This window comes from Equus quagga, chromosome 18, assembly GCF_021613505.1.
Source record: "Equus quagga isolate Etosha38 chromosome 18, UCLA_HA_Equagga_1.0, whole genome shotgun sequence".
NCBI lineage: Eukaryota > Metazoa > Chordata > Mammalia > Perissodactyla > Equidae > Equus > Equus quagga.
The window spans coordinates 39,426,166-39,449,391 of NC_060284.1; the positions used below are offsets into that span (position 1 = coordinate 39,426,166).

The 23,226-nt window shown below is 36.4% G+C and overlaps 1 protein-coding gene across 3 annotated transcripts in view; it reads right to left on the reverse strand.

The window, feature by feature from the left end:
- The window catches only part of VAV3 (vav guanine nucleotide exchange factor 3), a 350,711-nt gene that overhangs the window by 22,094 nt on the left and 305,391 nt on the right, over positions 1–23,226 (reverse strand). For all 3 annotated transcript variants that reach the window (XM_046645400.1, XM_046645401.1, XM_046645402.1), the window contains exons 21-25: positions 19,285–19,350; positions 14,012–14,046; positions 7,970–8,086; positions 7,319–7,406; positions 1,317–1,446 (exon numbers count right to left, since the gene is read on the reverse strand). In XM_046645400.1, the coding sequence (XP_046501356.1) occupies positions 1,317–1,446; positions 7,319–7,406; positions 7,970–8,086; positions 14,012–14,046; positions 19,285–19,350 (436 nt within the window). The remainder of the gene's footprint in view (positions 1–1,316; positions 1,447–7,318; positions 7,407–7,969; positions 8,087–14,011; positions 14,047–19,284; positions 19,351–23,226) is intronic.

Sequence of the window (23,226 nt, forward strand, 5' to 3'; positions counted from 1 at the left end):
TGCTGCTGGGAAAGCAAAGTCAAACACAGCTGAAAATTATACTTTTCATGCAGGGGAAAAGTCATAACTTTGGTAGACTTTCAAGAAATTTGTAGGAAAATTGCTTTTTAAGGGAAAACTTTTATTTTTGAATAACAAAAAATATGGCCTATATGAGAATCTAAGATAATTGGGTAATATTGGGCTAAAAAATAGAAAGATAAGTTGTAACAGGTGTTTAAAGTTTCAGCATAAAGTGTGCTTTGACTGCCTTCATTGTACAAGCTCGGTCATTTATCACTGATCCCTGGAAAGAGAACAGCTACTAAGTTATTCAAATAAAAAAACCCGTCAGTTGATGTGACAAATTACTTGTGTATTTACTTATATTGAAGTGTATGAAATTTTACTGATGTTGTTAAGGCCCTGAGCATTACCTCTTTCCCTTTCAATCTCTGCTTTTAAGGAAAAAAAAGTTAAAGTTATAGTACACGATGCAAATTCTGTTTTTTCAAAAACCTCTAGATACTCCCGTTTTGCTTAGGCTAAAGATTCTAAGAGTAATAAAATTGTATTCATTTCTCCTCCAGAAGAGTTTTATTTAAAAAAAAAAGATATTAAAATAAGAGAATGAAATCACAGTTTATTCATAGCATTTTTCATCACAGTGTTGTCTTTAGATGCTATATCTACCTGCGGAAAGATTATACGACATTAAATGGTGACAAGAAAAAAGTTTTTGACTTGAACTCACACTGAAACTATAACATGCTCTTGGTTTGTGTGCTGATGTTTTGTGATTAGTCGTGGCACAGTGCTCCTGCTGAAAGAAAGTGGTTGACATACACTTCTAAATACTGGTGTCAGAAGAAACACGCTTTAGTCATTTCAAAATTCTGGAAGTAATTGAAATAGAATCATAAGCAGCTATTATCATATAATCAGACTGGGATAGATGGGAAAGCTTGTGCACCAGCCTTGCTGAAACACTATTACTCAAACAGCATTATGACCACAAACATGGAGCAGTTTAACACTCTGGCTAATATAAAAGTCGGGGAAAAGTACAGAACTTATACATTAACTAACATGCCCTTTACATTTCTGACGGATTTCTGAACACAAACATGATTTTAATTTGGCACCAAGAACCACATCCAGATATGTTCATGAACCTGCTGGTCCATCTGATTCTGCCTAGCTCCAGAAAAATTTCTTGCTAAATTCATTAGCACAGTAATTGGTTCTATTTCAAAATTTGGAATGAAGACGTTTAATGTTATTGTGCCTCCAATCCTTAAGTGACAGCAAATCGTATTCTAAATTACAATACTCACAGCTGATGCCTGCTCTATGACCCCTCTGTCCAGCTGAGTGTTCTGGCTCCTTGTATGGAAACTGGAGGGTCGTATCCAAGGTTCTGAACCCTTCTTTAAGGGAATGATGCTTGTAGTACTCCACAAGTTCCTTTAGCAAAAAAGAACCAAAGATTATTTTTGATAAGGATAGTTTTGTTCTCAAATACCTGAATTCCTTGACATATGATTACATACAATATAAGAATGATCAATTTAATGCTAAGCTTTCCATAAGTATATGGAAGAGTAAGTAAATGATAATCTCCCTGCTGTCTGGATGTACGTGACACCTACCTAGTAATTGTCCTCGTTATCCAGGCCATTTGCAATGTGAGTTACCCCCTATTGTTATTCATGGATAAAGAACATCCTGTTAGTCTCCAGTCAGATGTGGTAAATGAAAAGAAACCACACTAAACCTCAATTTCAGAACAGTAATTATTGTTCTTATTTATGAAATACTTGCCTTTCTAAACAAAAATAAAGGGAACAGCTGTTTGCTGAATATATAGCAATTTCTCGTTTCCTGCATTTTCTTTCAACATAGCAGAAAAACAAATTTGATCCTAAATGTATTTTTCCATGGTAAACCAAAGTTGATAAACCACAAATGCTACTTGCCATTGTTTCTGGCTTATGATGAAGTGTTAGCACCCTTCTCACAGCTCTGCATATTGTCTGGTACTTACAGAGGTCAATAATGTGGTTCTTTCTAACTTTTTTCTTACACCTGATTTGCCTTAAATACATCTAAGCCTAATATAACAACCACTCTTCATCTTTCAAAGTAAAATTTCAGGAAATTTCTTTTGAGATTGCTGGTTTGACAGATTCTGCACAAATCCGAATCCCTCTACTTTAAACGGAAATTGAATAATAATTAATTCATAGTGGAAAAATGCATATTATCATTAGATGAGTACTGTAGATATAATATTTCTTAGAAATACATGAAAGGAAAATAAAAGCAAAATCACTTTTAACCTAATTATTCAGTGCTTCCACTACAGCACCATTGTTTAGAACACTGTAAAAGCAACTCCTTTCTTCTAAAAATCTTACTGTCATCAACTCAATACCTCCAGTGGTTATGTTCAAAGTTCCCCAAACAAATTGACGGGGCCAAAAATCACCCGAAAGAAGAAAAAGAAAATCGTCAATGATTTCTTTATTAGTTATGACCAAACTCGGATGAGTTGTGGAGTGCATTGTGCGGGGAGTTCCAGTGGTCACAAAGATTATGAAGATAAGCCTCCTGCCCTCTAGGAGTTCTCACCCTTGAAAGAAAGGGAGGGAACTCCTATGGGAGTTCAAGGGCAAGAGAGAGAACTTCCTTTAGTAGGTCCAGTCGGGAGGATGAGGGAAGAGTTCATGATGGAGGCAGCTTGGCTTAAATTGAAGAACAGGTAAAATTTCAAAAACCAGGAAGGAGGGAAGTATTACTTTAAGTAGAGCAGACGGGCTGGGAACAGACATAAAGGTGATAAAGCAAAGATCACATTCATAAACTAAAAGCATAGTTTGGCTGAAGCATTGGATAAAGCAAATGGAGAGTTTTTCAACTCCCACATCTGTAAAATGGGGATAACAAACCATTTCACAGACTGTAGTAAAGAATGTATAAAGTTCCCGGTACACGTGAATGATCATAACAGCCACTACGATCCCATGTGCCAGGCCTTTTACATAGTTTCTCACAATCTTCACACAAGAACCAAGACATAGGCCTTGCACCATCGAGGCTCAAGTCCCAGTGAGGTGAATCTCACTGTTAATTGCGTAAGGTTGTATAGCTGGTGTCTGTTTCCAAAGTTTGTGCTCTTAACTACCTCATACTATTAGCAAATAGTACCTGGCAAATGTCAATACACAAAAAGGGAGGCAGCAAAAGGGAAGGAGCATTTGCTAAGTGTCCATGATGTAGGAACTTTGTTTCCTTAGACGTAAGATGCTAGAGTTTTAAACACACATCTATGACTTTAAAAATAAATATTTCTTCCATCCTTTCTTCCTTCTTTGGTCCCAGATTATGGGGGTCCTTGATGAATCAAAGGAATTTGGAATCTGACCAACTTCAAACTCAAAATACAAGATAGAAGTTTATATCCTCAAAATGGCTCCAACGATCAGAACACAGCATTTGTAGTATAGTGATTTTTAACATGGTTTGTGAAGGCAAAGTCTGGAGTTAAATTCTACTTAAAGACCAATATTACTATTTAATTTTTTTTAAATAAAAGGCAAAATTTTGTAAGGTCCCTCAAGAACTGTTCACATGTATATTTTGTGTTGCTGATGAAAATATCAGAGTTCTTTACTTAGTCTTATTATTTAAACTGAGTAAAATGTATTCTTTTCTTTAGCAAAAATATGACAATAAACCTGAAAGTAATTACAAGCCAATAACTTCGGACTTCAATGTAATTTTGTTATAGGCAATACGAATTTTATGCATTATATTATGAATAGGCATGAATTAAATTTAATGTGAAGTTGGCTAGAAACCACAGAATTATCATACTGAAAAGGACTTTGTGATCATTTAATACCTACCCACCTCCAAATGCTATGGGAGAAAAATGACTTTTCCAAGGCCTAAGGTCATGTGGCTTGGTAAGCTGCAAAATACGCTTTTATCACTTCAACACGCATGGAAGGTATTTGAGTTCCATTTTTACACTCTTATGAGAGTAAGTCTTCCTACATGTTTCTAACTGGATAGAATTAAATAGTGCCACCATGGATCTTTTCCAATTTATGTCTTTACGCTTTCTGTATTTTAGTCTAATCCACCCCTGCTTTAGCAGTCATTGACCTTCAGGTACTACAAGTAAATAAGAAGACTCTAAACAAAAGAAATCACTAAGCTTTCCTTATCTCACACGGACACAGCAGTGTCAACAATTCAAGTCTCTGAAAAATAATGAGTGAGAGCCAGTCATTCCAATTACCAAGGAAACAGGCAATGGAGATGATTTATAAACAGCATTTGGACATGGATTGTCTGGCATACACGAAAATTAGAAGAAAATTAATGCCTTGTAATCTGGATATAGAAATTCATTTAGAATTTGAATTTAATGACTAAGAAACACAAAGATTTTGATTAACCAAGCTATTGGGAGCCAAGGGAAAAAGGTTAGGTCATAACCCCCTATGGCTAATCTTCTCTTTGAGAAACTGACTAATTTAAAACAACTTCTGGAGTTTGCTTGTGTTTTACATCCCTTCCAAATTAAAATTTAATTCCAGGCCCTAATGAATTTCAGAAGTAGAAAAATATAACTTTACCACCCATAATGGGAGGATACTGAACTATTCTTGAGAAACAACTCAAATCCACAGACCACTATGTACTCACACTGGGAACTGTGTTATTTGACACCAGCATGATAAAAGGTAACTCCTGGAAGTTGTATGATGCATGTTTAGAGAAGCCACTACATTGTCAGAGTGAAGGCAAAGATGCCTATTAACCCTCTATCTCCTTCCAAAGGGGCTGCTTACTGAAATAGAAGCCATGCCTTCCCACAAGTACCCATGTGGCATTTCCCAGCTTGGGTTGGAAGGACAGCACTACTGTAAGGTTCTTGGTACAAATGGTTTACTAATTTGAAAGCTTTTTTTAGAGCCATGGAGTCTTTTTTGAATTCTGCACAAACACAATGATTTCACATAGTTTGGAGTCCATATAAATTTCTTCAACAAAGGAACAGGAACAAAGAGGGTGGGGAGCTCCAGACTAGTTCAACCATCTCTTCAGCAATTTTTACAGTTATTTGCTAAACCTGACAGTAGTATTTTTCTAAGACTGAGATTTTTCAGCTCCTTGTCTTTCTTTGTTTTTTACAGTTATATCCTTGTACTAATGTTTTTAGTTTCATTGTAGTTCGCTATGAATTCTTAATTCCCTCCCTTTAACCTACTGTGCGACATGCTTCCTTACAAAAGATCCCCAGATGTGGAGGAAAAAAACAGACGCATGTGTCTCCAGCACTGGCATTCTGATATTTTACACCTGCTATATAAGGGGAGCTTATTTTAACTCTGTGACAACTACTTTTAATTCCCCTTCCAGAACATCACTGCAGAAACTTTCACTGCTCTCTGATACAAATTATTTGAATTCTGGATCTCTACTGTTTTGACTATAATCATAGCTTTACATGCAGACAGCAACTCAAGGATCTGCGTCTGTTAATCCAGGTCACACGGTATTTACTGGCTTTTCACATCTAACCTTAGCTTCTGAAGAACTTTCTTGAGTTAAACCCAGGTGACATAAAGCTGAATTGATTGGCCCTCTCCCAGTGACTATTCCTTTCATCCTCTTTGCTTGTCTCCTCTGATGGGAGTTCCTTTTGTTACTCTCAAAGTCGGCAAGGCTGGCAGTCATCTTTGGCCCTACAGCATTTTTTTTTAAGTCTCATATTAGCTATGATACCATGGAGCAACCTCATTACCATCCACGGAAGTTCTGCAGGTGAAAGCTCCAGCTGGTGTGTCTGGAAGTGAAGTGGAGACCCCCCATGCATGCTTTTATCATGTCTCAGCTAGGGCTGCCATTCATTATTTGTGCATCCACTTGCCACCTCCTTCCTAGGTTTTCATTTTAGGAAGAATCTCCTCGGGTCCAGTTCTCTCTGTGCACAGCCTGCTTGTTCAAACAGAATGTAAGACACCGCCAGCAGGGAGGATGCCTGGATCTTGGTTACCAGTTGGACAGAGTTTACATTTTCCAGGACATGACCTTGCTGCCCATCCTTGGCTTTTGAATTGGGAATGTGATATTTATGTCCAGAGAAGTTTTCTTACTTTTCTTTCAACTCGAGATACTTCAATTTCTTTAAAACACTACTCCCTGTCTTGAGGCAGTTCTAAATTTTTAGATAAGGCTATCAAGCTGGCCTATTTTGTAAGGTGCTCTTACATTCAGTTTTAACTTTAATGTTAACATCTGCAAAGTGCTTTGAGATGTTTTCCGGAAGGATGTAGGATGTATCATTTGATTGATGGTTCAATCAATGAGTGGTCCTTCTCAATGTTACTCAAAGCACTTAGAGGAGTGCTACAAATGCATCTGATATCTATATCCAAATTCTTCATTATCTCAAGAAACTCTCTCAAACTTGACAAACAGACTTGAGGCTGCTTTTGAGGAAATACGAACTTTTTCTTTAGTGTTGACAATGCTCATATCATGACATATATGCACTGTTTATATGGTATATACATAATATTCTTATAGACCAGCAAAATTAAGTTGTAACTTTTAAAGTTGTAGGAATTAATAAAATAATCTTTGTTCATTTGAAGCAACTTGGTAACAACATACTATTTCAATTTAAATATAAAATTCCTAGGAAATAGCAATTGTTGGGTGGTAAAAATATTACCTTGTTAATGTTACATTGTTCAAGGCAATGAAGGAGAGCCATAGCACAGATAATTTAAGATAGCAGAAAATACAAAAAGCTTTTCCATCTGACATTTTATTGCATTTTGTAGGAAATTAACCTAAATATGAGAGGTATTTTGTCAATTACAACTTTCTACATTATAATTTAAAATACCCTCCTCTGCCTGAATTAAGAGTTGGAGGCAGAAGCAATAAGAGGAGAAAAGAGACGCACACTAAAAATTTGGGGTGTCTCATTCAAACACAAGGCAAAACTCACAAAAAATAACTGAAAGTTAATTGTATGTGAATTTGTCTATTACTCTAAGAGTCATAAAGAGTGTAGGTTCTGAAATATTATCTAAAACTTGCAAACCTAATTTATAATGAAAAATACAACTAGGGCAATATAAAACAATTGGAGTTCTTCGAATTTTCAGGATTCTGCTGCAAAATTATAGTATGATTCTCTTTAAACAACTTTTTAGTGAGCAAAATTTCCAAGAAACTATAGAATTAAACTGACCTTTCCAATAAGAGAAAAATAAGGACCAAAGATTGAAAAGAACCAATCAATGCTTACCATTAAACTTTTAAATTTTCTATTTTCTGCAATGTGAAAAAAGCCATCTCGTGTTAAAATCTTGATGTGCTTTGCTTCATTATTGTACCTGTGGGCAATGAATCACTTATGAATATAAATGTGTTTTTAATCAGTAGAAATCAATAATTACCAGAGGGCATGCCCCAATAACGTTATAGGAATTAATTCTGAAGACAAAATATATACCTATGCCAATACACTGGTGACAGCTAATTAACAAAATATATTTACTAGATTGAAGATATAACCAATATTTGAAGTGAAAAGGGGGGGTTAGATTTGACCAATCATTATGCCCAATTTATTTTGTAAGTTCAGTTTGAGAATACAGATAAACAAAAATAAAACAAAATCCAGTAATTTATACTCTTAAAATTTACTAGAAACATACACACATCAAGTCACCAAAATGTTACAACAGAAATCTAATTATGCCAATTAGCAGCCTATAACACTTAATACTGTTTTTCTAACACATATTTTCAAGTATTAATGAACTGCCTGGATAGATGCATTATTTCCACTGCAATTAGAACACTGGTTTTCAGCTTCAGTGTTATACATGTCAGATGGTCTACAAAATTATGAAAACAGGAAATCTATTTCTGTAAAAGTACTTGTCCTACTTACTTAATGCTAATTGCATATTCTCCTGATTCTTTGGTCCTGTGCCTCACAAGGTAAGTACTATTTACCCTGTTAATAAGTTCAGTCTCTGCCTGCAATCTTTCCATTGCTCCAGCATACCTGTAAGAAACAATGACACAGAAAATTTGGGTAATGTACCTGGAAGAGAACAGAGGCTAAAAATAAGTATTTATCAGGATTTTAATTCAGTGGCGGATTTAAACCGTTTTTACTTCTACACTAATTACATAGCTTCAAAAAAATGCAGAAAAAAGTCCTTTAATTCATCCAAACACAAATGCTCTACAAAGCTAACGACGGTAAAGTGAACAATGCCTAATATACAGTAAGCACCCAGAAAATATTTATCAAATAAATAAATGGGACAAATAGAGGAATCAGTAGGTATTGGGTTAGAAAGAGAGTTGTAGTGAGCTTAGGGACAAGAATTGGAAAATGACCTGTAGGGAGGGACTGCCCTGCATAAGACACACACACATACATACACACACATACACCCTGCCCCCCACAAAACTTCACCTTTTCTATGTACACTATGAAATGAAATCTCCTCTGAGCATCTTTTTAAGAAAACTCCAGGAACAATTTAAATTATGTTTTAAAAATTATTTTTTCAACATAAGATTAATTCTTCCAGTCCACAATTTTGAAAACCAATTTTTCAAAGAAATTAGCAGCAGTGAGTAAAATATATTTTTAAAAGATAGACATTTTTCAAAACCAGAATGCAGTTCTTCCTAAACTATGTTGGCCTTAAACATACCCAAATTCCATAACACTAACAATGATAATACAAGGCCCAAATGCAATGTTACAAGATTCTTTAGTAACTCTCCACATCACATATAGGCTTCGCATCTACCAGCAAAATACATCAGAGATTTGGGGCAACAGAAGTTAAGGGAAAAAAATTTATGTTTAGACAGGGTCTCTCAAAGCTATTTATGAATTAATATTCCAGAAAATTCTCTGATTCACTTGTAGACTCATGCAACTCAGTGTAAATACCCACCTGTAATCTACACTAAATACTTATTTAAAATATACACAGAAAGCATTCAACCAAAGTTTGTTGAAAGAGGACATGTGAGGTCTCCCCCAAGATAGAAGAGCCAGGGTCATTTTATACAGATGGCACCTTGAGTTAAAAGCACAGTTATGATAACCCATGAACTATTAGCACCTGGTATGATCTGACTCACAACTTCCTCTTCAATCTTCTCTCTTACAACCCCCTTTTGCACTAGTCTCTAGACTTCGTCAGGTCCAGGAACTCACCAAGCTTCTTTTGATCTTAAAGTCTTTTCATAGACTGAGTTCTTGTTTGGAAAACACTCACCCTCCATCAACACACATTCCTTCTCTTTACTCAGCTTTAGAGAGAGGCCTTCTCTGACCATCCCCTCTAAAGAATGTCGTCCTGAGTCTCGCACTCTCTACTCCACTACTCTCATTACAGTATCCCTATTTTTCTTCATGGAACTTATCACAATTAGCATGTAGTATATGAATTTTATCAAAGTAACATACAAACATAGTTTTAAAAAGTCAACTTGTACTATAATAATTATAACAAAAAAGCAGCGTTACCCCATCTTCTACCCCAAGTCCCATTTCAAGTATTTTATCTATTTTTTTCTTATTTCTACTTGCATATTTCTAAATAACATGATTAACGTACAATTACTTAATTTATCAATTTTAGATGTCAGGGAGGAAAATCATTTTTCCTCACTTACGCACATTCCTCTATAGTGCTGCTCCTTGCTCTTCTTTCTGTAACCTCTACAAAGCAAGCCATTGTCTGGCCCAGTTTTGTCATGTTGTCACATTCAAAGAAAACTTGACATACAAAAAACAACTCCTCAAGTTCTTGTTTGCTTAAGCTTCTTTGTCTCTATCACAAATTCTTTCCAAATTCTCCAAGAGAACTATAAACCCCTCAGTAATACATTTTTCAACACCAGGAACTGTACCTGTTCATTTTTTTCTGTGGAGACATGTATTTCTCCTGAGCCCTCCACCTTCTTGGTCCAATCAATCCTCCTTGCTCTCTAAGCCTGCTGAATTACTGTAGTCCGGGGACGTCCCTTTGCTCCCAGTTCCTGGATTCTGTCTCTCCCTCTTTCTTGATTTACTAGCTCATCCTTCAGCTTTCTACAAATGGATACGTGGGATATAATACCCGGAAGGCCTCATGTCTATGAAAATATTTTTTTACTTAATAATACATAATTCAGAACTTGGGTGGGTATATAATTCTAGGTGAGAAATTATTTTGCCTCTCACACTTTAAGTCATTGCTCCATTGTCTTCTAACTTCCAATTCAAGGCCATTTTGATTTCTGATTCTTTGTATGTAGTCTACTTTCGTTTTTTCGCCCTAGAAACTTTCAGATTCTTTCTGTATTCCCTATATTGCAAAATTTCATGATAAAGTGCCTTTTGGTTATGTGCTATACTTTTTAGTTCATTAATGTCCTGGGCTCTCAGTATCATCTCTGCTTCAGAGCCATATATCCTTCAGTTCTAAGAAATGTCTGTATTATTCTTTTGATAATTGCTGCTCTCAGTTTTTCTCTTTCCAGAGTTCCTACTAGTTGAATGCTGTACTTCTTGGGTTGACTGTCTAATTTCCCTATCTTTTCCCCTGTTTTATCTATCTCTTTGATTTTCTGGAAGATTTGCTCCATTTTATTTTCTAACTTCTCTATTCAATACTTAATCTAGAAGAGCTCTCTCTTGTTTTCTGATCATCCTTTAATAAAACATCCAGCTCACTTCCATGGATGCATTATCATCTCTTAATTTTGAGAATAAAAACTAAAAGCTTACAAAAAAACCTTTCTTTTGGGGCTGGCCCCATGGCCGAGTGGTTAAGTTCACGCGCTCCGCTGCAGGCGGCCCAGTGTTTCGTTAGTTCGAATCCTGGGCGCGGACATAGCACTGCTCATCAGACCACGCTGAGGCAGCGTCCCACATGCCACAACTAGAAGAACCCACAACGAAGAATACACAACTATGTACCGGGGGGCTTTGGGGAGAAAAAGGAAAAAATAAAATCTTTAAAAAAAAAAAATCTTTCTTTTGCTCATTTTAATGTCTGTTATTTTCTTCAAGTTTATTTTTCCATTTTATTTGTTCTCTAGTTCAAGGCTTTTCTCAAATGTCTGGTTACTCTTTGTTGTCTGTTCATATTTAAGAGGGAGGCATCCAAGAACTGACTGGAATCTTTGGTGTGTGGGCACCAAAGTAGGCCCGTGGGTAGAAACCTGATCATTTAGCAAGAACCTGATGGTGGGGCTGGATAACACCCAAATGTTAGGATTTTAGCTTTTTTACTCTGAGTCTATTCGGTTTCTTTAGAGAAAATGGTCCAAATTCCTGTCTAGATGCAAGGATACAGTAGTCTGTATGTATGAGACCTAGCTGTCACAGTACTGGAATTCAGCTATACAAAGGAACTGGAGATCAGTGTCATTCGATACATGGACTTTTCTTAATTTGACTTCTCTGTGTTCAGTGGGGCATCTCCCCTAATCTCTTCTGGGTGAGGTCTTTCCAAGTCCAGGCCCTATATGGCTCAAATTTCCCACATAATATACCTACTAACTCCAGTGTCTCCTCCTAAGGTAGGAAAAGGTAAGTTGCCTGACTGCTTGGAGGATGCGGGAGGGACCTCAGCATCCGTCTCATGTTCTTCATACAGATTTTCAGATAGTTCCTCAGTTTTCAGCCCTATGCCTCATCCCTGCCTTCCTGACACCCCAACATATAGATTGTTGAAGACAGTCATCATGATTTTTTGTTATATTTCATTGTCTGTATAAGAGACAAAGTTTATATAACGAGAACTTGTTTTTAAATGTGGAAATAATGAAAGGACAATACAGTTGGTGATATTCAACTTCTCGATGACTTGGGAAGCAAGTCATCATTTGGCATAATTTTCTCTAAACAGTTTAGTATTTCTAAAAGTGAAGGTTCTGTCTTCTGGTATAGGTGATCACTTTGTTCCCTAGCAGAAGGCAATTCACATGAAACTGCCTGCTTAGTGTGAATAAATTGTCCAAGTTGCTCAAGGAAAAAAAAGTAATTTTAAAATTCTGCTATGAAATATCTTTATTTCTTCCTATTTTCAAGGTTTTTCCCTCATCAGAACATCTTGATTTTTTATCATTAGGAACAATACTACTCTAACCATTCAAGTTTTCAATAGAATTTTACATATTGGCAAGGGTGCATTTTAAAACAAAGAATTTAAAAGCTAATCTCCAGTGCCCTGAATGGTTCCCAGGTACCTTACCAGTTTATTTCATAAAATCCATGTCGTTTGTGGCATTAGCATTTATCTCTAAAATCATTACCCTTATAACTATTATGCCTAGTTACATGAAAAATGGTAAAAGAAAAGAAAAGGAAGCTAATCATCATACTCATGATTTTCCCAGTTCTTGATGTTTTGCAGTTTGATTATGCACGCTATTAGCTCTAGTCTCAAAATTTAATTCCTGTCAGGATTATGATTTTTAATTCCATCGAAACTAAGATTTCAGATTTGTCCTAAACCAGGCAAAGATTCTATTACAAATCTGCCACAATTTCTTCAGCAAGCTCAGTGCTGAAGCCCAGGGAGGGATGCGAGACAGCAGACAGTGACTGCAGAGGGCAGACATGACTGCTGAAGGAGGGCAAGGGGGCTGAGGAGGAGAAGAATCCCATAGTTTGGACAATGGGTTCCTTCAGTAACCTGGCATTTTCCATGCTTTGGTTATATATCAGAAAATAATCAGGATATTTAAAAAATATCAGACAACCTATGTGTTACCTATACTTGCAAACTGAACTAGTACTATATTCTTTCAGAATATCTCATTTATATACATATTCTGATATCTAATTTGTATGCATATACTTCAATACCAAGAAAAGGAAAATAGATGCAGTCATTTTGAGAGCAGCCAAACATAAAATTTAGAGAAACAAATATAAATGAGTAAATATGCCCATGTTTTGTACTTTCACTGGCAGTACGGCAATGTATAGATGGCATAACTTCGAATTCTGGCTCTACCACTTTTTGGTTGCACGGTCTTAACCTTTGTTTCCTCATCTAAACAAATAATAACACATTTTTTTTTGTTGCTTAGGAAGACTCGCTCCGAGCTAACATCTGTGCCAATCTTCCTCTATTTTGTTTGTGGGTAACTGCCACAGCATGGCCACCAAGGAGTGGTGTAGATCCACACCTGGGAACTGAACCCAGGCTGCCAAAGCAGAGCATGGCAAACTTACCACTAGCCACAGGGTTGGTCCCACAACCTTCCTTATAGAAATGTTGGAAAAACAAAATGAAATAGAATGTGGAAAATACTAAACACATGAGAAGTACTCAGTATATATTAATTATCATATGATTATCAAAACTATTCTGGATCCTAAATAGATTTTGTCCTGTTAAAGATACCACTGTCCCCTTAAATTCATCATGTCTAAAAAATAATAACCAATATCCACTTTGCTTCCTTGTTTCTATTAATGATAATGCTAGAAAATGCAAGTGGTAAGTGAGCTCCATATGAATTTTAGATGTGGATATATCTTGCTCCTGCCATATTACATGTTGTAAATTGCATTTTTAGCATCTACTATCCTTTCTGGGCTAATTTTTAGATTCAGACAATGGAATCATACATTTTTTTCCCTCCATTTCATGCAACCTACTTTTCTAAAATATGAGATATAAATGTGCCTATGTCCCATTCCTTTCCGTGGCTGTTATAAACCTTGAACTTACGGTCAAGTGAACATGCATGATGTGCGTGCACACACACACAACACTCTCTGATAAAGATATGGAAAGGTCAGCAACATACATTCATTATGCTCTTTTGTTGCCTCTGAAAACACCTTTATCCAGGGCAAACGGAAATGGAATGTGGTTTACTACCCCCACATTTAAGGCGTCCTTGAGCTAAGGGTACGGTATTTCAACTTAGCTACATAAACATTTTTAATACTTACCACGGTTGGCAAGAATAATCTACTGGTTTGGGCACCTAGGATATAAAAAAGGCAAAAATAGATTAAGTTTACTTAAGGGAAGCTTTTAGAAATCAATCATTAATTCAGTTCAGCTGACTCAGCTCTATAAAACCCTCACTAGCACAGTCCTGCAACTATCTATTGGCAATTTTATGCAGAGAGAATCATAGTATATCTCAGATTAGTACAAAATAATTCATTTCACTTTAATTCATTCTTTCTTTCATTCATTTTACTGCCACTGTACCTCCGAGAGTAGAGATAGCAGAAAAAATATGAATTGCAAACTTTTGGTATTTTTTTTATCAAGGCAGTTTAATCCTATCATAGAAAATTAAAATGAAAATGTTAGGAAAACCAAACAGCACTCTGCTTTACCGTGACCGTGGGAATACAGGCAAAATAAACACATATACTGGATACAGGCTCTTATTTTGTAATATAAATTCTAAACTCTGATTTTGAAGTCTACCAACTAGAAAACCTTTTTTATTCAAGAAAAAGTCATGGGAGATATTCATTTTTCCCTTTTCTCCTATGGAGCTTTGCAAAAGAGAAAAACATTGCATTTTCTACACAAATAAAGAAAGAAAACTTCTAGTTGCTGATTGCAATTAGAAAATGAACAAAGCCAAAGAAGGTATACTAATACTCATAAAATAACAAACAAAATATATACTATGTAAAGGGGGACCAAGGTTATAAATTCCTAAGAAAAGACTGGGAGTACAGATAGTTTGTCTTGTGTTCAGAAATTTTTCATGAACCATCTGCATCTTTGATGTATACATTCCAAGGTATTCCTGGGCTTTTTTGTATTGGGTGATTAAAAATACTGTTCCCCTCATTTGTAACAGAGGTCTAGTTAATGTGAATATGTCTCTAGCTATGTCAGTTTTCATAATAGGCTGATACTATTTTGACCTTCCAGGTTAAGAGTTACATATAAAAAAATTCTGGACCCAGCCCCATGGCCTAGTGGTTAAGTTTGGTGCGCTCTGCTTCAGCAGCCTGGGTTCTCAGGTTCAGATCCTGGGCACACACCTACATCACTTGACAGCCATGCTGTGGCAGTGACCCAAATATAAAATAGAGGAAGACTGGCACAGATGTTAGCTCAGGGCTAATCTTCCTCAAGAAAAAAAAGAGGAAGAGTGGCAACAGATGTTGGCTCAGGGCTAGTCTTCCTCAGCAAAAAAAAAAAAAAAAAAAAACCCAAAAAACCAACAACTTTCTGGTCATAACATCTCTAAAATTATTAGTATTTAAACATTTTTATCCTATGGATCACATTTTTAACTTCACCACCATGTAAAATCCTGATAAACAGCAAATAACATTGAAAGTAAGTTACACTCATTCAAATCCTGCAAATATTTTCTTGCTTCATTTTGTTTTCATAAACAGAAATCAATCTTCAACAGTTTCCCTTTTGATGATAAGAATATATATGGCCTCTGAAATCTGTTGGGAAAAATATTTTCTCCTTCCCTCTTTGTATTCTTTAAAGTTACACTTATTCTTAAACCAATCTCTCTCTCTCTCAAGCCAAAAAAAAAAAAAGAGAGGGATAGTGAGGATAAAGAGATAAAAGAGAGGGATAGGAGGAGGGTAAAGAACTTCAGTATAATCTGGCTGTGGATTCTCTTGGCTGGGAAAAGGCAAGTGACCCACAAAAATGAAGGGTCACATAAAATTCTAAAGCAGAACAGATATCTGAGGCTGTTTCGTGCTGATGTGTCCCTCAGGAGCTTTTTCTTTCTTCAGTGGTGTATTCTGATGTGTGAAGAGACAGGCCAATGTTTTCAGCTATAATCCCCATACAGAGTGGGATTCTGTACTTTTCCATTTGTTAAGGGCCCTCTCATTTCTTTTATGTGTACCCTGGTCCTTTGACTGGACAGATATTTCATATATAAGACTCTAGATAATTTTCTTCTGGATACCCTCTCATCTTTGAGCATATTCTCATCTTGAACATTTTCCCCTAATGTCTTTTTCTGCCTTCATCAGAGACAGTTTACATGGTTAAACTCTGGCTATGGGCATATAGCTTTAAAAAACATTTTGGTGGGAATAAGCATACATGTAAAATAATATATAAAAATATATATGCTTCTCCCTGAAATATATCTTACAAAAGTTGGGACAGTTAGAAGTGAACTTTTTGTGTTTGTTTGGCTAGAAATGTCATTATTTCATCCTCATTAAGGAAAGATAGATTTCTAAGTCGACAGCAATTTTCTTATAAAACTTTGGGTGTATTTTTCTTATTGCTCTAATATCGTTTCAGATACTGTTTCACATTCTAGAATCTCCACTTTTTATTATAGTTACTATTTCTCTGCTGAAGTTTCCTATCTATTCATTCATTATGAACATATATTCCTTTATGTCCTTGAGCACAGTTATAATAGCTACTTTTAAAAATCCTTTCCTGCTAATTTCATCATCTGGGACATCTCAGGGTTGTTCTCCTTTGATTATCTTTTCTTTTGAGTATGGTTCACATTCTCCTGCTTCTTTGTATATTGAGTAATTTTGGATAGTATCTTGGACAACTTGAATGATATGCTGTAGAGGCTCTGGATTCTGTTATTTTCCTACAAAGAGTGTGGTTTTTCTTACAGGAGGCAGTTAACTTGGTTAAACTCCGACTGCAGACTCAATCTTCCCTATGGTGAGAAGCAGTTGAATTCTCAGTTTAGTTCTTTTAGCCTGAGCTGAGCTGCTTGGAGTTTGCACTACCCAGCCAGAGACTGAGGCAGTTTAAACACAGAATGTGAGCTTCTCACTCTGACTCTTTCCTTTCTAAGATTTCCCACACCCAATCCAGAGAGAATTTCTATTTGTATTGGGGGCACGATCAATACGGAATCAATTAAAATTACATCTCTAGTTCAGAATTATTTAGTTCACAGAGCTGGTATGAATTCCAGCCCCATGCCTGGGTGATTCTGGATCTAAGGTTAGGAAGTCTTAGGAGACACTGCTTTCTTTTTTCTTTCCAACACAGAGTGAAGACCAAGATAGACATATCTTCTTCTGTGAGATGGTTTTCTTCTTGTTCACGCACTGAAGGCTCCTAGATTTACAGAGACATAACCAAGTTTGCACTGTGCTGTAGCTCCAGTCTTCATTTCCAGTCACCATATTGCCAGAAATGAAATTGTCTCATTTATGTTCCTCCTGTGTTTTCCTCAGTTCTAGGTTCCTATCTTCATCCCTCAGAACTTTTGAGGAGACTGGCATAGCATATGCAGAAGAATACTTTTTAAGCTCAGAATGGAAAGCTCAGCACTACCCATGGACCCCTGATAAACAATATGTCTCAGGGTCAAAAGAGATACCACCTTCTCAAACTTCCTCAACCTGTCCTCCAATCTCCCCTTCTTTTACTTACCTTCACCTAACTTGTCCTACCACCAACAAATGAATCTATAATTCCATTAAGTAAGTAGTAAAATTTTAATAGCTATTTATTAACTTTAAGCTATACAGTCAGTAGTCTTACCCATAATTAAGTATTCCTCTACAACTCTTTATCAGCTTAAAATTCTGAACATTTTCTTCCTTCTAGTAACTAACTGGGTCACAAAATACCATTCAATATGATCCTATGAGCTGATTTAATTAGCATCTACCATTGCTAATTACCTACATTCAATTAGGGACTTTGGTTTGCTTTTTTACCCTTTTTTCATTCATACAACAAAAATTTATTAAATACCTGGTATGTGACAGACTATTCCTAAAATAAAACTTCAAATGCTTATTTTATGCCATATTCAAGAGGTTGTGAAAAGAAAACAGTATTTGGTATATAAAATGCTTAATATTCTTGATTTGAGGTATTAAGGTTCCTAAACATCTCAATGTTTAGAATGTATAATCTCCTGCCACCTGCCTACATATAAATATCACTGCTTTAGGCATAGGAAGCCTGAATCTTGTTCATACAAATCATAGAAAAGTAGCTAAACAATCATTTTTGGTTGTCTAATTAAATAACAGTGATATCAAAATTTGACAATTTTTCAAGATTATAAGATAAAAAATACTTGACATCAGATCACAGAACCAACAGAAAAGCAAATGCTTTTTGATTCTCTTTGCTTTTGAAATTAATTAAGCTTGAATGAGTAGAGTTAATTATTCTACAGACCACATTCTGAAATCAAGTATGGATTGGAATATAGCAACAAGATAGTTTAAGGAGGTTTTTTTTCAAACTATCAACTCCATTATATTAATAAAGAAATTTCGTTGACTTTGAGTTAAGAACTTAGTTTTGTAGGAAAGTCTACCCTAAACACCAAATTATGATTATAAAATAATGTCCCCCTAAACAGAAATGTATACATTGCATAAAGCACCAAAGAGTACATTTTATGTTATATTCATCCATAAGAACAGTTGAGTAAATATTCATTCACTCTCCTTGTATCTACCTAATATATTTTATGTTTTCCGAAAATATCATTACAACATTAAATAAACAGTAATGACAAACTGAAGCACAGAAAAATGTATTTACAAATTTGATTGAGAAATTTATAAACTTGCATGCTTTCAAACACACTAGTTGAAGTCTAATATCTCTTTGTAACCAAAAGTGACTGGGAATAGATTAGACCCTATCATTCTCATCTTAGCGGGAAAAGCAAAATTTGTACAATGCATCTAATCTGTACCTTTGGTTTATTCCTTCTAAAATCTTGCAGACAATTTAATTTTGTAAATTCTACTAAGTCAAATTTGCCTCTTGCATGTACTTCTTTAACATTTAAAAATATTTTCTGGGGCTAGCCCCATGGCATAGTGGTTAAATTTGGCACACTCTGATTTGGCAGACCGAGTCCACGGGTTCAGATCCAGGTGCGCACCTACACCACTCATCAGCCATGCTGCAGTGGCGACCCACAAATAAAAAAATAGAGGAGGACTGGCACAGATGTTAGCTGAGGGCTAATCTTCCTCCAGCAAAAAAAAGAGGAAGACTGGCAACAGATGTTAGCTCAGGGCAAATCTTCCTCAGGAAAAGGGAAAAAAAATGTCTAACAATAGAATCACAATGATTTTGGAATTTTAGTAATAAAGGCCATAACACTCAAATATGAAGTAATACGATCCCTTCAGAAAATAATAAAATTAATGAGCAACCAGACCCATATCCTTTGTACACTCTTGCACAATTAATTGCAGAATAAAAACAAAACAAAATGAGAAAGAAATAAAAGACTCATACTTACACATGGGGAAGGCTTGACAGCATCACTTGGAAAAAATCCAACCTCTCCAGATGCTAAATTTCTACCCTAAATTAGAAAAAGGAAAAAATGCCAATGTTGAGAACAAATTTACCACAAACGACAATCCCATAATGTTGTGCACATGGTGTTTTACTCAGGATTCTCAGACTGACTTACACGTGGTATCCAGTCCTAAGCATTAACTTGGTATGGCTCAGGAAGGGAAGCGTACGCAGAGAGGTGTTAAAATTGTTAAACTTTACATGTGGTTTCAGATCATGGTAATAAAATAAAAACTCAAGTTTGACTTTCTAATCTACCACTCAATTTTGCTAACTTTACATTCCTCAATCAACAGCACATTCTTTCAATCTTATATTTATCAATACAAGTAGATCACATTGGTTCTGTGCAGGCTCATAATTAATCAGGAATTTGATTTAAATGGTTGCTATTCGCATCTCTAACAGAACTCATGAGAACATTCTTCCAACAAGACAAGAGACATTCCAAGACGTGGAAATGGAAAACATAGTATGATAAGATGTTGTAGATGGCTTTCAGATTTAGGAGAAAGGAACCGGATACTGATTAAGGGAAGAGGACTGTTAAGATGCTGGAGGAAAGGATTATAATGCAAAATGGCATTGTAAATGAGAAAAGAGTAAAGAAATTAACAGACTAAGGAACACCTAAGCACAAAATGGCCAAAAAACACTTAAGAATTTGTTCTTGGAGACCCTTGGTCAAATTTCTCTTTAAAAAAAAATCTCATGACACTAACCCTACAAGTGTTTCCCAGTCCAGAAAGACAAACCATACTCAAAATATACCGCAAAAACAGAACATGCAATGAAAAAGTTCTTGTGAGGTTACTTCTCCTCGTCCAGAAACTGGGCTTACTTTTATTTGCTATTTAACCATTGCTTCCGTCTTAGTACCTCAGATGAGTAAATAGCACTATGATGGGATGTTACACGCTCTATTATTTTTGACGAAGAAAAGCAACAAAAAATGATCAGAAAACATCTCCCTCTTGAAGCAGTATCCCTTTGTGCCTAAGGGCTTGGCTATGAGTTTATAGAGAAAATTTTAAGAAGTAGAAATCCAGAATTAAAGAAAAGGATGAGGAGGAAGAAGAAGAAAAAAGGGAGGAGGGGAGAGGGACATGGAAAAGCAAGAGGGGAAGTGGAGTAGAAATGAGGGAAGGGTCCGAGGTAGGAAAATGGGGGGAAAAGGAAAGGGGAGGGGGTTAGGACAGAGAGGGAGATCAATTAGATAACCAAGCAAAGAGAAGATATTCACTTTGGCAAGGTTCTAAAACTGCATTGCACTTATCAGGGGAAAAGTAAGTGAACAAGTGGAATATTCATTCATTTATTCAACAAATACAGATTCTAATATTAATTCGGGTGGATACTGAGGAAAATGCAAACATTCATAAAATGGCTCCTGTTTGCCCCCATATTTTCAGAGCAAAGATATGTCTAAACATAATTAATTATGTGTTGATTTCTACAAGGTAGAAAGGGCTAACTAATGTTAGAGAGGTACAGAGGAGAGGCTATGAGAATTAGAAAGATGGGTTGAATATTTGGGGGTTTGCCTGAAAGCTACATGGAAGAGGGAGCACTTGAGTGCAAACTGTGCAGAGTTTAAATAAACAGAGATGGAAATGGAGGAAGACATTCTGAAAACAAAATAGAGCATGAGAAAGGCACTAGGGGTAGCAAATTACAGGATGTGCATACGAAATGCAAATAGTTCCCTTTCAATGGAGTCTAATAATGGCTAATACTTATTGAACCCCGACTGCATGCTAGACACTGCTCTGAGTATTTCATTTAGCCCTTACAACGATGCTTTGTAAGAGGTCCAATTACTATCCCCATTTTATAGGTGAGGAAAATGAGACACAGAAGTTAAATGATTTGCCCATGATCACAGAGCCAGCAAGTGACAGAACCAGAATTCAAATTTGGATATTCTAACTTCAGACCTCTGCACTGCCTCTCTCTACAAGCACAAGACTCATAAAGGAGGGCAATGGGAAAGAAAGTCAAAAGGTGGCAAGGATCAGTTTGACTATGATATCTGAATTTATCATTGGTGATGGGGTTTCAGTAAAGGGGTTATGTATTTTAGAACAATTAACTTGGGAACCATGTGCAAACTGGCTTAAAGATGGGCGTGACTTTGTAGGTGAGAATACTACTAGAGATCATGGTAAGGAAGGTATCACAGTAAAGGAAGAGGGACCGGAGGAGGGAACAGGTGCTAGGGACATTATTTAACTACAGTGTTTGTGACTTGCCTGTGGCTTAGATATGGGAAGAGAAGACTATGGGAATTAGACTGGGAGAAAAGTCAAGGGTGGAGGCAAATATATAATCCATTCAAACAGACAACACAGATTTAGATGACAATCAAACAGAGGGGAAATTTGGAATCATAGGAGCAAGACTGTCATGGAAGAAGCAAATGAAGAGAGAAGAAGATGGAAGATAGGACTTACAGAAATTAGTGTAACTAGAAGTCAGGAAGGAACCACCAAGAGGGAGGAGAATCAGAGACTAGAGAGTGATGACAGCTCAGTGACTATGAGGTTGGAATGAAGTGTTTCTTTCATTCCTTCATTTAAGCATGACACTGAGATATAAGTAAGTAAGTATGATATTTGGGGATAATATGACTAGCCAGACCTTTATATACAAATGCACTGTAATGCCACCTGAGCAAAAAATACAAGGGTGTGTTGGTGGGAACCATACACTAACAGGGGCTCAGAAGAGAAAAGGATAAGGCTGATTGTTTTAAAAAACTAAAGTAAGACCTCTGAGAGTGCAGGAAAGGGAACAAGTCTGTTTTACAGGGGAAAGGTCTAAGAGAGCTTTATAATGGTCTTTCAAAACTCTATTTGAAGACATATCAACAAATGGGAACATTGTGGCTATTATAAGAATAGTGAACTGTCAATTCCATTCTTCATCAGAAAAAGAACAAAAGGTCTTAATCTATGGAATGCAGAGTTCAGGAGCAGCAGTGATATTTTTGTGACAGTGCATATTGGCCAATGTAATACCACCTATTTCCTCAGAACAAAATTGACACAGGGCCCCTCATATAGATTGATTCTTTCACTCTATTCCTCCGCCTAAACTTGGCTCACACATTACCTCCTCTGTCATCTCGTCTATAAAACCTTCCTCAATCTGCAGATCCAGATTTAATCTCACCCTTTTCTCCCATCGCACCTTCACGTGCTTTTAGAAACACATATGCCACGTATAATTATTACTTTACATGATGTCCTCCATTACTAGACTGTGAGTTGTTTGAAATTCAGGACAAAGTCTTCATCTTTTTTTTTTTTAGGAAGATTAGCCCTCAGCTAACTACTGCCAGTCCTCCTCTTTTTGCTGAGGAAGCCTGGCTCTGAGCTAACATCCGTGCCCATCTTCCTCTAGTTTATACGTGGGACGCCTACCACAGCATGGCTGCCAAGCAGTGCCATGTCCGCACCCGGGATCCAAACCAGCGAACCCCGGGCCGCCGAGAAGCGGAACGTGCGAACTTAACCGCTGCACCACCGGGCCGGCCCCAGTCTTCATCATTTTTTATAACAGAATGCCAGACACATAGTAAGCACTTAATAAATGTTTGTAATTTGAGGTGTTTCTCAATCTGATAGTCCCATGTCAATGAGTAGTGCGACCTTAAATTCCCCTTCATTGAAAACAATAAAATATACCACGTTTTGTTTTTACACAAATGGACTGAGAAGCTTTACGCAGCCTATTTCTATATGAAAATATTCTTATAGTGACACTGTTTGACCAATCCCTGATATTTTATATAAGGAGTGTGTGCTGAAGAATGTAATGCACAAAACAGAGAGAAAGGTGATAAGGCACAAAGAATGAAAGAGTAGGAAACACTTTA